At 36.4% G+C, this 16,511-nt stretch overlaps 1 protein-coding gene across 1 annotated transcript in view; it reads left to right on the forward strand.

The window, feature by feature from the left end:
• Nucleotides 1-16,511, forward strand: part of srpk3 (SRSF protein kinase 3) — a 31,914-nt gene that overhangs the window by 2,253 nt on the left and 13,150 nt on the right. Inside the window, exons 3-9 of the mRNA XM_067394419.1 lie at nucleotides 207-598; nucleotides 6,374-6,482; nucleotides 6,687-6,774; nucleotides 6,857-6,944; nucleotides 7,739-7,845; nucleotides 11,121-11,286; nucleotides 13,156-13,181. Of these exons, the coding sequence (XP_067250520.1) occupies nucleotides 207-598; nucleotides 6,374-6,482; nucleotides 6,687-6,774; nucleotides 6,857-6,944; nucleotides 7,739-7,845; nucleotides 11,121-11,286; nucleotides 13,156-13,181 (976 nt within the window). The remainder of the gene's footprint in view (nucleotides 1-206; nucleotides 599-6,373; nucleotides 6,483-6,686; nucleotides 6,775-6,856; nucleotides 6,945-7,738; nucleotides 7,846-11,120; nucleotides 11,287-13,155; nucleotides 13,182-16,511) is intronic.

Consider the following 16,511-nt stretch of genomic DNA (forward strand, 5'->3'; position numbering starts at 1 on the left):
AAGTAGTAGCTGTTGATGTATTATTTATGAAGTTGTCATCATGCTTGATGCTTGACTATAAATAGTAACATTCTGCGCCTTTAAACATGGCTGCGTTTGGCATATACAACAGATAAGTAATGTTATGTAGAAGAATGTACTTTCAAACAGGATGTCAACCACCTGATATTTAAACATCTCTTTTTCTCTTATTTATTGCTCTTCAGACCGCAGATCCCCTCCTCCGATGAACTGTGCCACATCCTCACCATCCACAGATCCTCCACCCCTCCAGAGTCGCCCCCGACACCCCCGTTAAACCTCTCCCAGAGTCCCCCAGACCTGCAGCCTCCGGCCCCCCTCCCACACTCCGTTCCCATCACAGTGGTTTCCTCACCCAGCATCCTCTCGTCTCCAGGCACGCCTTCCACTCCCATAGCACCTTCACTGGGCCTACCTTCAGTTCTCTCCACGACTCCTCCCACTCCAGAGGACCCGTCCAATCAGCCGACCCCACCACAAGCTTTGAGCCCTCCCCCTCCAGACTTCTCCCCACCCCCAGCAGAATTACTCGGGTCAGATGATGAGGAGCAGGAGAATCCGTCAGATTACTGTAAAGGTAGGATTATCATACTTATTGATCCTTTAATATAATGTTGTCCAACAGTAGTTGGGTGATATTGCCAAAATCTTATAACATGATGTAAGTCTATGATGCATCTAATCACAGTTAGTTTTGTGAAAAAAAGAAAAATGATTACAATATTAAATAACCCTATGATAATGTCTGTTTTTGATAATCCAGTGAATTAAGTACTTTCCAAATGAAAATCACTTCATCTCATTTCATTATTTTTTTTTTAATTTTTATTTGGAACATTGACGAAAACCAAAAACAGGATTACTGTTATTTTAGTATTATTTATATTTTATTATAGTAGGGCTGCACAATGTATCGCACGATACAAAAAATAACATTGCAATCGCGCTTAAATGCAATTCTTAGTGCGATTATGAAATCACAAAGGCTGCAATTGTTTATTTTATGCACGGCTTGTCAATGAATTATGGCTCCAAATGCAAATCCATCTGGAAACACTGCCAGTTTGAGTCGCTTATAATGTACATTTAAAGGTGCCCTAGAACTTTTTTTCAAGTTTTTGTGAAGTTTCAGCTCAAAATACCCCATAGATTTTTTTTTAAATACATTTTTTTAACTGCCTATTTTAGGGCATCATTATAAATGCACCGATTCAGGCTGCGGCCCCTTTAACTCCCTCGGTCGGTTGTCACGCTGGCAATACCACCGCAGTTTTTTTCTTACCAGTGTGAAAGAGACTCAAAATACTCCGTCACTGTTGCCCATACAATTAAGAGCTATACACCATTTTAATCTGTGGAATATCTTCTTTTATTTGTGTACACTCAGAGTAAAAACAAAATGTTGTGCTTTTTGTAAAATAAAGAAAACTAACATGATGCGTGATCTCTCGTCTCCCTCTGAACGAACTCCAATCTGATAGTTCTCAGAAAATGAACTGTAACTTAGTGAATACTAATCACAAAAAAATTAGACTTGTGTCTAAAGAAACGTTGAAATGTCCGGTTTTAAATCGTGTAAGTCAAATCGAAAACAAACCTTGTTTTTATGTAATCTGTATGAAAAGAGAGCCATGTCAGAAATCTGTGATTCAGCTCATTATCCGCTAATGCGGCCACGCCCACGGAGCCAGCGCTATTCAGACGTAAATTCTGAGGCAATACATGCATTCATCATCTCAATCGTGTATTTATTGTCATGAAAAGTGTTTATCTGGATGTTAAAGCCATGGTTAGCGACCTCTAGAAGACATGCCGTTAGTTCCTGTTTTCTTTTCTTCTATAGATGAATTTTAGATGAGTTTTTGTTTCTTTAGCGCCCTCCGGCTGCAGTATGAATTGGAAACTCCATTCAAGGAATAACCTCTTCTTCTTTTAGATGAATTTGTGGACTAAAAATGCACAGAGAGCGCCCTCCGACTTCAAGTATGAATTGAAAACACCAGCGCTCATAGTAATGACAATGAATATTAAATAAATATAACTCCTCTGTATAGAAAATTGACATAAGCATAATGAGAATCCAATATTTCTTCAAATGTGCATGCTTTTAAACTAAAAGCCTAATATTCAGACTCTTTGCATAACAGAAATACATTATATTTTAAAATATAATATAAAACCATTACTTTATATTGTAATAATATTTTTCTGTATGTTTCATATAGCATGATGAGCTTGAGACATCACAGAAGGTGTTTTTCACAGCCTACCTGACTGAAATGCCTCATTAATATGCAAGTCATTTCAGCTCATTACTATCCAATTCTTTTGTCTTCTCAGGTGAGAATGGCCCATTTTCAGTGGTGATTCACGCCTCCTCGCATACTGTGTTTCTTGGCAAAAAGTGCCTTACAAAAACTAAATCGATATATTGTCTTATATGAAGGAGTAGGCAGCATAATTTTTACATAATTTTTAAGCAAAAACTCTAGTCTACAACCTCCAATACCCTAAAGTATTTTAAACACAGATTTACTATACTTTTTTTGGCCTTATTTCAGTGACTTAAGTTTTTTGTTTTTTCAATAACCACACATAAATGTTATTCCTTCAAAAACACAAACATGTACATGCATGTTCCTCACTTATTATGGTAGCCTAGTTTGTGCTGAATACAGTGTAATGACACTTGTGTCATTAATATGTTTATGAAGAACTGAAAAAAGCACAAATGTCAGGGCATGTCAAAACTTCCCCACTTCTCCATCTCTTGTGTTTATGAATTATACAGACTGCAAGTGTTTAATAATGAAAATAACGACTGCTCTTGTATCTGTGAATAGAGTAAGAAACAATGGTAACTTTAACCACATTTAACAGTACAGTAGCAACATGCTAACGATCATGTAATCATGGATCATGTCAATTATTATTGCTCCATCTGCCATTTTTCACTATTGTTCTTGCTTGCTTACCTAGTCTGATGATTCAGCTGTGCACATCCAGACGTTAATACTGGCTGCCCTTGTGTAATGCCTTGAACATGGGCTGGCATATGCAAATATTGGGGGCGTACATATTAATGATCCTGACTGTTATGTAACAGTCTGTGTTATGTTGAGATTCGCCTGTTCTTCTGAGGTCTTTTAACCAAATGAGATTTACACAAGAAAGAGGAAACAATGGAGTTTGAGACTCGCTGTATGTCATGTCCATGTACTGAACTCTTGTTATTCAACTATGCCAAGGTAAATTACATTTTCTATTCTACGGCACCTTTAAAAAAGCAACGTGCATCAAACATCTTTCCGGACATGAGAAGCATGTGTTAATATCTTGTCCAACAAAAGACAACATTTAATGGGGGGGGGTATCACACACAGTTTCAGCCAATTTCATGTTAATCTTGGGTACCTACAGAGTAGTAGTGCATCCTTTATATCTCCGAAAAGTCTTTAGTTTTATCATATTTATAAAAGATACATAAGCTGTACCGAGCCTTTCGAAAAAAACATCCGAGGACCACGAGGTGTGCCGTGTGAGCGTAGCTAAAGAGTGATGAGCACGTGCAGCTTTTGCGTTGCAAAGCTATCAATGGTCAGCTAAACAAATGTATTTAAACACACACAATACACAATCGCATTATCCATGGATAACTTTTGAATCACTATAATGAATATAGCGTATAGTGAATGATGAATAATGTATTCACTACATTCGTGATGTTTACATTATATGCACTTAGGCACCTATTGCCAACAAAACAGACATTTGATGAGTTTTACTCGCCACCTGTGGTTCCGACTCATGACTGGGATCATTATTACTGTGACTGCTCCATCTTTCAGTTTCAAACAATCTGTAAATCCAGCACTGAACTGGGCCTTGTGTATGAAACCATAAGCGCCGATCCTGAGGGCTCAAACAGCCACGGGAAAAACACGAGATATTTTCCATTCATTTTAACCAATAAAAAAGTGATTGCAACTATCAGTTTCTATGGTTATTTTAATAAAAAATATTAAGAGCGCATCAATGTACTGCGTGAGCACAAAACTCTCTGGGTTGTTTGGGAAGCAAGGTTATGTTTCCCTCACAACCAAAAACACACTTCTTTGATGACATTGTTGATTTCATGGTCTAAAAACAAAGTGACAAAACTTTCTCGAGCAAGTTCTGTGCAGGGCTGCCGACGACTTCTGTAAAGCCGAACGAAGCGCATTGATGGGCGTGCTCTTGATCCATCGCTCTGGTCGATGTGTGCGTATGTGCTCTTCCAGGGGAAGTGCCCATACAAGGAATTCCACCCTTTATTACATAATAAAGGGCCATACTCGAAAAAAAATGTCCGAAGTTTGTGAGGAATCGGAAGAGTATTTTTGGCACAGAAATACTCCGTTATACGTGCAGCTCGTTTTTTAAAACATTGGCCATGTTTAGCATGAGAATCCAACTCTTTAACAGTGTAAATAAGTCAGAATGCATGAAATAGCATTAGACCCCCCCTTAATAACATGTTTTTACTCCAAACTCACTGTTTATTAGTCATGTTAAATGTATCAAAGCATTTCAATCTTCTACTTATTCAGCTACAGTGATAGCAGAGAGTATAGAACCCAAGAGGCAACACTCTGTAACAGCCACTAGATGGTGCTCCGGTAGCATGGCCGCCATTATGGGGTGAAAATATTAATTGGACCATATCACTGCCAAATCAGAAGCGCAATAGAACAGTTTTTTAAATTAAGTCACCAGTAAATTGTATGGCTCCTACAGTAAATGTTGTATTGTCTTATATATGTTTTATTTTACCAGTTGTGGAATCCAACCATTCAACCATCTGAAGTAACTTTGTTAGCCTACTTTGAGTATTTCCATTTTATGCAACTTTATACATTTAATAATAGTAAATTAATAATGAATAAATTTAAGATAATCATGTTTGCAGCGAACAATATATTTCAGACATAGTGGAGTAATAGTAATAATAGTATTTATGTCTGAATTGGAATAGACTATGTTGTATGTTTTAATGGATCACGCTATAAACATAATGATCTATAATACATGATGCATTGCTGTGTCCATTATTACATAATTCCCACTTTTGGACACTTTTGCTTTAACGGACATTAGACAACACTGCAAAATCAAGCTGTTATATTCATATATTTATTGTCCAACATTCACAATTTTTCAGATGCATGTCCTTAATTTAACTTCATATGTTGGTATTAATTCAGTGTTTATAATGCTAATACTTGAACTTCAAAGAATTTTAACCCAAACTGACTGGGTTTCTAGAGAGCAAAGGTTTTGTGAAAAAAGTGGAAGACTTAAACGCAAAGTGTGTAAAATAAACTGTTAAAAGCTTTGATGATCACTAGTGACAGTATTTTATTCTGTGTTGTCATCATTCAGGTTGGATTTCAGCTTTAATGTACGTTTTGTTTTAACAAAGCTGCTGATATTGCCATAGAAACTAGTGGACTGACGAATCGCTTTCACCCCAAAATGACTGAAACGCAGGGCTGCTGCTGGGCACCGGTGTTGCAATGGAACGTTCTATTGAGTGTCACTTCTTGTTAGTGTATATTCTTTGATGATAGTATGATGCCCATAGGGATTTCCTGGAATGATGTGTGTTCTCTTCTTCTGCAGCAGGGCATTTTTAGAGTTTCTGCAAAAGGGCGTCCTCTGGCTTTCAGATGGAGCAGCATTTACTACTGATCACAGAGCCGTACAGCTCTGACAAGCTGCGCATAAAATAGCCTTTGACAAATCGAGTGCGATAAAATTTGCGATAAATCGCAATATATCGTACAGCCCTACATTATAGTTTTTAATTAATATTTTGATTTAGCTTTTATTTTTATATTTTTCAGTTTTAATTTTAGTAAAAAAAATGTCATTTTGTTTTTGTCATTTTTATTATTTTAAATATAATTATTTAGGTTTGATTTTATTTTTATTTTAGTTCCAATCATTATTATTAATTTTCATTTAGTTGCCAAGGCCACATTTCAAATTTTCATTGTAAGTTTTTCATCTAATATTTAAGTTTTATTTCAGATTTTTTACGGTTAACAATAACAGTAGTTTAATTTTTAGTTTTAGTTATCAAAAATATCCCTGGTGCAAAACAGCCTCACTTTCTGAAACAAAAGACTTGGAACAGTAACAACTAATATTACAAAATTTGTTCAATTTATAATTTTTGAATGAATGAGCCACATTCAAAGCTTTTGAAAAAATAGACTCTTTATTATTTATTATTTAATATACTATATATAGTAATGACCGATAATGACTGGTTGAATGTATGTTACGGAACACATTTTTTTTTTTTCAGGAGGGTATTATCCAGTAAAAATTGGAGACTTGTTTAATGGCAGATATCACGTGGTCAGGAAACTGGGATGGGGTCATTTCTCCACAGTATGGCTGTGCTGGGATCTACAGTGAGTATTTTACATGCTGGGATCTAAGTGAATCCTAATCCCTGAGATTAAACTGCTGGAACTAGATGCGCAATCTCTAAATATTGAGATGTAAGCAGATGTCAGATTATGGATAGTCAGCCAGATAGTCATTTATGGATAGTCAGCCGCACATGCTGTTCGACTGTCTTTGTGAATTCAACAATATATGATATTTGTTTGTAGACGGAAACGGTTTGTGGCACTGAAAGTGGTTAAAAGTGCCCAGCACTACACTGAGACTGCACTGGATGAGATTAAACTACTGAAATGTGTAAGTCTGAGAACTGAATACATTAACCATTTTAATTTAAATTTTAAAAACAAAGATATATTCTGAAAGAGTTTTTCCTCAGGTGCGAGACAGCGACCCCACAGACACCAAACGAGAGAGGATAGTACAGCTCATCGATGACTTCAAAATCTCTGGTGTCAATGGTGTCCGTATCCTTTACTGCCCGTCACATGATCCTCATGATGTTGCATCTTTGTTGGCTGTAGAAGCCATATCTGAAGTCTTCTCTGTCATTTAAAGTCAACATAAAATCAATATTGACTCGAATTACTTCTTAGTACATGCTCTTGTTCTTATTGTGCATGATTTATGATTTAAAACTTGTTTGTTTTCATAATCTTTCCTTGTAATATAATAATTCTCTCCCTCTTGACTTTCAAGCCTATTATATATTCTCAAATTTGAATTTCCTAGGACTCTTTTTTTTTTTCTAAGGCCCTATAAGATCAATTTCATTTTTTTCCATAAAATCCATGTAATTTTGTCCACAATTCTGTGTTTTCTTTTTAATTTTTCTGGATTCTGTGTTAATTGGTTAATTCAATTTAAATCATCATAAAACGTGTCTAATTAACAATTTAAACCCTTCAAAATATAATCAAATGAAAAATAACACTTCCTTTACAGCAGAAAACTGTTTTTATTTTTTTCTTGTAAAATAAAATGCTGCACATTATTTTAATTATAAATAATAATATATTTCTGTCATAATTTTTTTGTTTTTTTTTGTTTATTGGTAACATGGACCATTTATTTAGATTCTGTGTTGTATTTGACGATAGCTTTTTATCAAATGAAACGCACACTTGAGTATCTGTAGCAAACAAAACTGTGCTGATTATTCACTCTGGGGTGTGTAGAACATGCTAACTCCATATTTAAATAGCAGACTTCGTGTGGTTTAATAATCACAAACTCTGTCCTTGACTTCTTGACCTCTCAGATGTGTGTATGGTACTAGAGGTGCTCGGTCACCAGCTGTTGAAATGGATCATCAAATCGAACTACATGGGTCTGCCTCTGATCTGTGTGAAGAGCATTCTTCGACAGGTGGGTCCGTTTTTCGTTCATAAAGATGTTAAAAATGTACAGTCAAATTGAAACAACCGTTTCTCAGACTTGTTTTCACCAGCATGTGGTATACACATTGCAGCTCCTTTAAACCCCTGGGAATGATTCAGTCTATTGATACTAACAAATAATCGCAGTTTGATTCATTGTCAATAATAATTTAATTGATTAAAAATTATTGATGGTCAATTAAGCAAGGTCCTCATTAGTTCTGAGGTGCCCCGTAGTTGTGAGGTGCGTGCGTCTCATGCGCAAAACATATGCAGTAGTCACATGAGGATAAATGAAGTGAGCTTGCCGTAGTTATGTATTCTAATTGTATTGTCTTCAAGCCATGCAATGGATTAGGTAGCCTAGCCATTTATTTTGAAACATAATTAACCAAGGGTCCAAAAAACCCTCTAAACATGTGATTTTACTAAACATAAGAACAACTTGTGTAAGCGCCACAATAAAAGTACATAGAATAAACAAGTAATAAGATCCTGGTTGATGAGTGATGATCTTCTAGTGCTGTTTCAGCTGTGCGCTCCTATTCTGTGGCACATTGTAAATCAAGACCTGTCAATCCAACGCTTGCTGCAGCTGTAAAATGGTGTCCAAATGGCTTCTACACATCATGCCTACCCACTATACTAGGGCTGGACAATAATTCAATATCAATATATATCGCGATATAATTTTTTCCGATAACGGTGATATGATTTTTTAAACACATTTCCGGTATTTCGATATATATACATTACAGCATCACTGACTTGAGGTGCAGACGTTAGAAAGAACAGAACTCGATTGGCTATTTGCGTGATGACGTACACCACAGAGACATGCAGCCACCAGACAGTGCTCAACAATTGTACGCTAAGATCAAACGCGAACGCGGCAAGTTTTACAAAATGAGTACACCTGATGCAAATGCAACGGAACAAGCTTCCACAACTTGATGAAAATATGTGTGCATAACTACACCATGCTGGTTCATCTTTGGTGCAGGAGAATGTGTGAAATAAAAACTTTAAACACGGATACTTTATTCTGTATGAGCTGTGTGTCACGCGGCTAGTGTTATTAAACTCATCACAGAGCTCCTGTAGGCTATAAAAACAATCGTATTTTTCTTGTGTTCGTATTCAAACTCCAGATTTGACCGCATCGCGAGCAAAATACAAACACGTGTTGTGCTGAGGGAAACAGCCTACGGCTTGCGTATTTGAACGCAGCTAGAGCAGGCAGAGGAGAATGAGCAGCACTTTTGTGTTATTTGAATTCTCCGCTGTAATGCGATCTCATGCGAACATATTTTCTATTTGTTCTGGTAGATTACAGCAAAACAATCCACTTCCGAGAGAAGTGATGCTTCCTCATGCATAATACTGCAATTATAATCTTATGCATACTACAGCGCAGTGATTGGATTAAATGAGCTTTATGTCATGAATCTATATGTCGAGATTTGCTTGAAACGGTCTACGTCAGCATGTTCGACCATGCCCATACTTGGGCCAAAAGTACACGATTATGTCAGATTTTGTGTTGTTGCTCCGACTCAGCTTTTCAAACAGGAAGACGCTATGAAAATCGCTATGAAAAATGCAAAAATAACTATTTTTCACTTATGAATAACATTGAGTACCTTTAGTGTTTTCAGTGATGTGCAGCCTATACATATCTGTTTACATCTCAAAAAAAGTGTTTTGGGGTTTCATGACCCTTTAAGAATAATAAAATCAGCCTACGTTATAGTTTAATGTTAAAGATATTAATATTACTAAAGTGAGTGAGTCTTATGTTTATTTTCATGTTTGTATGAAGGCTAAATACAAATAAAAGCTGAACATAAATTTATTTGTACTGTTTTTATTTCTAAGATATTATATAGTTTTATAGGAAGATATTTCATAGATTTGGCAAATTCATTTTTCAGAGGTTTGTAGGTACAGACATCCGTTGTGGCCGTTCTTTGCAGTTTTTCTTTAGGCTATTATATAGTTCATATCGATATCGGAATTATATCGTATCGACCGAAATTAATAATTATATCGTGATATAAATTTTGGCCATATCGTCCAGCCCTACACTATACACTCCCACCGCACCTGAGATCCAGTTTCCATTGATTGAACTTTCAAAGGATGTTGGAAAACACTGCGTCATGATCGCGACAAAATATATGGATATTTTTCTCACAAAAACCTATTGCTTCGCTTCAAACCCATTGCTTTGGATTTAAGAGGTTAAAGGGTTAGTTCAACCAAAAATGAAAATTATGTCATTAATGACTCACCCTCATGTCGTTCCAAACCCGTAAAACCTCCGTTCAGCTTCAGAACACAGGTTAAGATATTTTAGATTTAGTCCGAAAGCTTTCTGTCCCTCCATTGAAAATGTATGTACGGTAGACTTTCCATGTCCAGAAAGGTAATAAAAACATCATCAAAGTAGTCTATGTGACATCACAGGGTTAGTTATAAATTTTTGAAGCATTGAAAATACATTTTGGTCCAAAAATAACAAAAACTGCGACTTTATTCAGCATTGTCTTCTCTTCCGGAATCCTTTACATTAAATTGATTCCATTGAATTTAATTCTTTCATCTGTTGGTAATGCACTTTTACGTCATTGTTTTTGGCGATTAGGACATCCGCAACATGCACACTTACGCACGATTTTAAAAAATATAGCAATACCAAAATACAAACAATGTAGAATAGCTTGAATACAGCGTGCGTCTCCCTCTGTAAACGAAGCTCGGGCGTACCGGATAACACGTCAGCAGCGTCTTACGTCAGCAGCGTCACTGCGGAGTCGTGAACCCAGATTGACAACAGACCCGGAAGTGAAGACCATGCTAAATAAAGTCATAGTTTTTGTTATTTTTGGACCAAAATGTATTTTCGATGTTTCAACAAATTCTAACTAACCCACTGATGTCACATGGACTACTTTGATGATGTTTTTATTACCTTTCTGGACATGGACAGTCTACCGTGCATACATTTTCAATGGAGGGACAGAAAGCTCTCGGGCTAAATCTAAAATATCTTAAACCGTGTTCCGAAGATGAAGATGTCTTACGGGTTTGGAACGACATGAGGGTGAGTCATTAATGACATAATTTTCATTTTTGGGTGAACTAACCCTTTAAGGTTAACAATTAATAGATTAACTGATCGTTAATTTAAACAATGATCGATTATGGAAATTTATGTAAAATTGACATCCCTAATTCAGACATCTTATTTCTCTCCTCCAGGTTCTCGAGGGCTTGGATTACTTACACACAAAATGCAAGATCATCCATACAGACATAAAGCCTGAGAATATCCTGCTAGACGTGAATGAGGTGTATGTGAGACGGTTGGCGGCAGAGGCCACGGTATGGCAGAAGGCTGGAGCTCCACCCCCCTCCGGCTCTTCTGGTACAGTTCTTTGTTTTCAAGTGTGACTCACCTGAGACTCACCTTAGTATCACATGAGACTTGCGTTATGCTCCCTTCAGACTCATACAGTGTATGACTCATTTAATGCTTGCATAATAAATACATTCCATATGATATAGATGATATTTAAAGAACATTTTTAAATTATGTTCTAGGGTTGTCACGGTACCAAAATTTGAGTAGTCGGTTAAAATATAAGTAAAATTTTGTGGTTCTTGATACCAGAGAAGAGCCTCCCTTAAAAATCACTAAGACTTAGAGCAGCACGATTAATCATTAAAAGATCGCAATCTCGATTCAAGAGCGTTTGAAAGCAGCGTCTATCAGCGGGCACCAAATATAACCGGTACTATCAGTACTACAGAAATGCTGGTACCAGCAACTTTTTTTAATTTTAGTACCGACTGGTACCGGTAGTACTGGTACGTTTGACAACCCTATTATCTTCATATAATGTGAAGAACAGTGTACAATACTGTAAACCAGGGATACTCAAAGTTCAGCCTATTGGCCACTGTAATCAAGCTATCTACACTGTAAACACAGTATTAGTTTTGTCGCACTACACTACTGACTTCCAGTATGAAGGGGTTGTGTTTTGTTGCTTGCAGTGTAGATGGGGTGTAAAACATGCACTCAAAATTCAATTGTTTGGTAGCCTAATCAGTTTTGAAATGTAATAAATTGTTTGTTTTTAGTTGTTATTTTGTGACCACACTTTTTCCTCACCAGTTTTTAGTTTTGATTTCGTAATTTTTAATAAAAACGTCATAACTTGATCTTGTGAAAATGACAGACTTCTCTCTGGTGATGTATGGCAGACTTCTCCAGTCATTTAGTCTGCATAAAAATTACAATCGAATGCAGGCTTCCACTGAAATTTGAGTTGAGCGACCACATCTAATGCAACCCAACACACCAAGTCCCTACGCTGTTGTTTTTTCTTTTTAGGTAATCCATTTCACTAGGATGTATGTCAAAATACACAATCTATTACGACTTTAATGTATGTATTTCATAAATAAGATTTACTTTTTTTTTTTTTCATTCATTGTCATTGGACATTGTTCTGAAAAATGTCTTTCAAAGACTGACCAGCATTTATTACTGTTTTGATTAAAAATATGAGGCTGGTGTAACGCATAGCTGTGGTTTATACTTCAAATGAAAATCAAGTATTGCCTGGTAATTTATTCACTGACCCCTGGTCATCCTGCATTTTCTGAAAGTGCCTCTTGAGCGAAATGCAATTTGAGTATCCCTGGCATAAACTGTAACAACACAATGTGCTTGTCTGCCAATGATCTCGACCTAATGATTAGTTGACAATCAATGATCAGTTTTACTTCAATTTTCAAATTTAAAACTTCTAGATAATGAAGTTTGTCAATTTCATTATTGAATGTATCGATTAGTTGTTGCAGCCTTACTATAGCAGTGACGGACAATCCTTTTTGCACAGATTTGCCTTCCTGTGGATGTTAGCTCAAGCACACAGTTCTTTTCTCCTCAACAATTGAGTCCAGGTCATAGATTAGGGGTTACTTTCCAAATGATTTTTACAAAGTTGCAAAGGTAAGACAGTAAGTAAGAAAGTCACTTGGGTGTGTTTTTAACTTTGAATCAACTAGAAATGTGGCAGTTAAATTGATCTGCATGCTGGTCGTCATTTCTCCTCTGCTTCTGTGGTGAATATGCCAATCATTTCTCATTTCTTCTCTGTCGTCTGTTTGGTTTCTAACTGGTGTCCTATCTTTTCTTTCTCTGTTTTCTTTTTATTTTGAATTATTATAATTATCATTGTGGTTTTCTGTCCCTTCCCTCTTTCCTCTTCTGTTCTGACGGCAGTTAGCACGGCCCCAAGGGAAAAACAGGTACGTTCAGAGTTGTGCCTGCTGAAATACAGAGAGGATGTAGTTTGTCCTGGTGAAAATGACACATGACTGTTATAATCTGCCTGCTGTAACCCTAACCCACCCCTGCCTCTGTAGATACATGGGCATGAACCACTGGGAAAGGGGCAAATCTCCATGGCCGGGGTCAGATCCACTGATCTGGGGAAAGAGAATGCAAGCTATGCTCGTAAAATGCTTTCATTTTGGCCGATAACTGATTTTATAAACATGTAAACACATAGAGTCTATGTTGAAATGCTGCTTGCTTAGAGAAAACATTTCTTTTGTGTTCACCCAGTCAGTGGATTTGGTCTTGATGCTTTGTGCCGCCCCACAGATGTGTTGATTTCGCACCGTTAACTCCTCACTAACATTATTAGACCTTTCAGAGGTGTTTGCATGCTGGAACATTAAACCAGCTAGCTATGTTCCTTCATCTGATCATTCTGCATTTCGATTCATTTTCTTCTTTCATTCTTTAGAAGAAAAGTTAAAAGCGACTATTTTAAAAGTGAGAAAAGAGCAGTGCTGTAAGCTGTTCTCAGACAGGAGCATTATCTTTTCTCACATTATGACAGTCAGACAGAGATCCGGTGCGTTCCCGCTCCCTGTATCCTGCTTTTCTTATTTCAGCCACCACCTCTGCATGGCTGAGAGTGATTTCACGAATTACTGTCACATTTTCCTCTCCTCTGAATATAAATGAGATGAATGGCAAAAAGCAAGACTGTCTCTGCAACTGAGATGAGGAATGAAATGTTGAAAAGAAAAAGATGTTTCAAAATTATCCGCTTGGAAGGGTGTTATATCAGGGCTGCCAACTTTTGAGTTCAGCTAGGAGTGAGAATTTGGGGGGGGGGGGGGGGGGATTCGATTCATGAGCTTGTGATTTAATATTGATTCATTTGGGTATATACATGGATATATAGTGCATGTTAAAATTTTCACAAGGAAAAAAAATCGTTCTCGACTGATGTTGTAAACTATACAGGGAACTCTGTCAATTGGTACATTTATTATTAAAGATTAATTAACAGCTGATTTGTATACAATTGCATTTAAAGGGATAGTTCACTCAAAAATGAAAATTCTGTCATCATTTACTCACCCTCAAGTTATTTCAAACTGTCCCTTTAAGGACGTTTTTATAATAATAAAGTTATAATAATAACTTTTAGTGGTATTAGAGTATAAATATAATTAAAGGTGCAGTAAGCAATTTCTGTATGTGTTGCATAGCATCTTTGTGAATTTGGAGGCGGAGCTATCAAGATAGAGGTGTGATCATTTTGGGTAGGGGCGTGTTTGTTTTGGTGATTTCAGATATCAACAGCATTTCTCAACTGCACCTTTAATATGTAATATAGTGCTTTTTTGCTCCTCTCTGGAGTACATTTTTCTCACTAACTATAGTTTATCGACATTGAACGGTTTTTCTGAGGTAAACTTTATGTGAAATATTATTTACAAGCTGTTTTATTCGCTGTTGAAACTGAGTGATTACATGATACATGATGATTTCAGTAAGTTGTACTGGTTCATTCAACATACCTTCTGATGTTCATTCATGTTTTTGTACTTTAACTAGTAGTAACGAGGAAGAGATGATCGGTCCACGAGTGCTTCAGTTCGCTTGATCTGAGGCTACAGTGATATGTTATGCCATAACAGTATTTATTGTTTCAATTTCAAAATTGGAAAGCTGAGACTTTGTTTCAAAAGTAACCTGCTCTGTCTTGTCTGTTTGCTCCGCGATGATTTTTCACTGCGTGAGAATATGGATGTGTGGCGTGAGAGCGTGAGAACAGTGTCAATTGCATGAGTCTCACACTGAATGCATGAGTCTCACACAGAATGTGTGAGAGTTGGCAGCCCTGGTTATATTTTTGGAAGAGACCGACCTGTATTGAATTTTTAGGAACAACATGGATATTGAGTTTTATGTTGTTCCCGATATGCCAAATTGGCTTTTAATTATTTTATTTATTGTTTTATAATAATTTTTATAATAATCATAATAATATTCAATGATATGATAATGTACATGTAATGTAAAACAAGAAATAAAAAAGTAATAATGAAATTAATTATTATCCATTTTTATCTTTTTGTTTTGGTCTGTTTTAAATGTTAGGCTACAGATTTTGTACTTGGATAAATTGCTGTTACTTTAAACTGTTAAAAAGAGTAATTATCCAAACAGTAATTTTTTTCTCATGTCTCAACTCAATGTATCTTTATTATTATTATTATTAATATTCATAATGGCATGATAGAATTATGATAAAACAAGAAAAGGAAATAATAATTAATGTTTTGGCCTTTTCTAATGGTTAGGCTGCAGATTTTCATAATGGAATGAATGGCTGCCTGTTTCCTCAAAAAAAATTAAAAAGAGTAATTATAGAAATTATCCATCCAGGACTTTTTCTGCACGTCTCAACTTAATGTGTTTTAGGTCGGCTAAACTGCATTTCATTTTCTTTATGGCATATTTTAATTTAATTAGTCCTTGTGATTCCTTCTGTGCATCACCACCTTCCTTTTTAATCATTTCACCTGTAAATGTTTTGAGATGTAACAATGGCTTATTAATATCATAATTGATTTAAAAGGTTTATAACTTTTGAATGATTTTATCCTCTGTTTTCTTCAGACAGACATATCCATATTGCATATTGGATGCATATTGCATGCACCTCTCTGACCCCTTAAGACTACATTGACCCAATTTATTTGATATACAGTAACCAGAGCATAAGGTCTGAAATACAGTCGAGTACTTCTGATAAATATATATCTGCACCTACAGCAGGAAGTGTGATTTATAAGTAGCAGCAGTAGTTTTACAGACAGCGCCAGACACTGAGGTTCATCAGGTCAGTTCAGTAAGACTGGGCTTAGTAGAGCGGACGTGTCACGGCTCAACCAGACAACAGACATGGCAACAGTGCTGCCATCCCAAAATAGTCCCATAGCTGGAAATGGTGCAGGCGTGTCAGATATCCCCCTTGGCAGAATGCACTTTTGCTGCGTCAGTGTAAGCTTAGAGTGCATGCAAAAGTGAGTGAACCCTGGACATCATGTTATTAAAATTAGGATTAATGTAGAGGGTTTGGCTTCTGTAACTAAATAAAATAACCCTTCTGCATTTCATTGCTGGCACCTGTGCCTACGGTTGGCAAATCATGAAGCAAATTATTTCAAGAACAATCCCCCTGGAGTAACTTGAGGTTAAAGGGATAGGTCACCCACCCAGGGGATTAATAAATGCCTTCTGAAGCAAAGTGATAGGTTTTTGAGAGGAAA

This window comes from Chanodichthys erythropterus, chromosome 9 (assembly GCF_024489055.1).
Source record: "Chanodichthys erythropterus isolate Z2021 chromosome 9, ASM2448905v1, whole genome shotgun sequence".
Classification (NCBI taxonomy): domain Eukaryota; kingdom Metazoa; phylum Chordata; class Actinopteri; order Cypriniformes; family Xenocyprididae; genus Chanodichthys; species Chanodichthys erythropterus.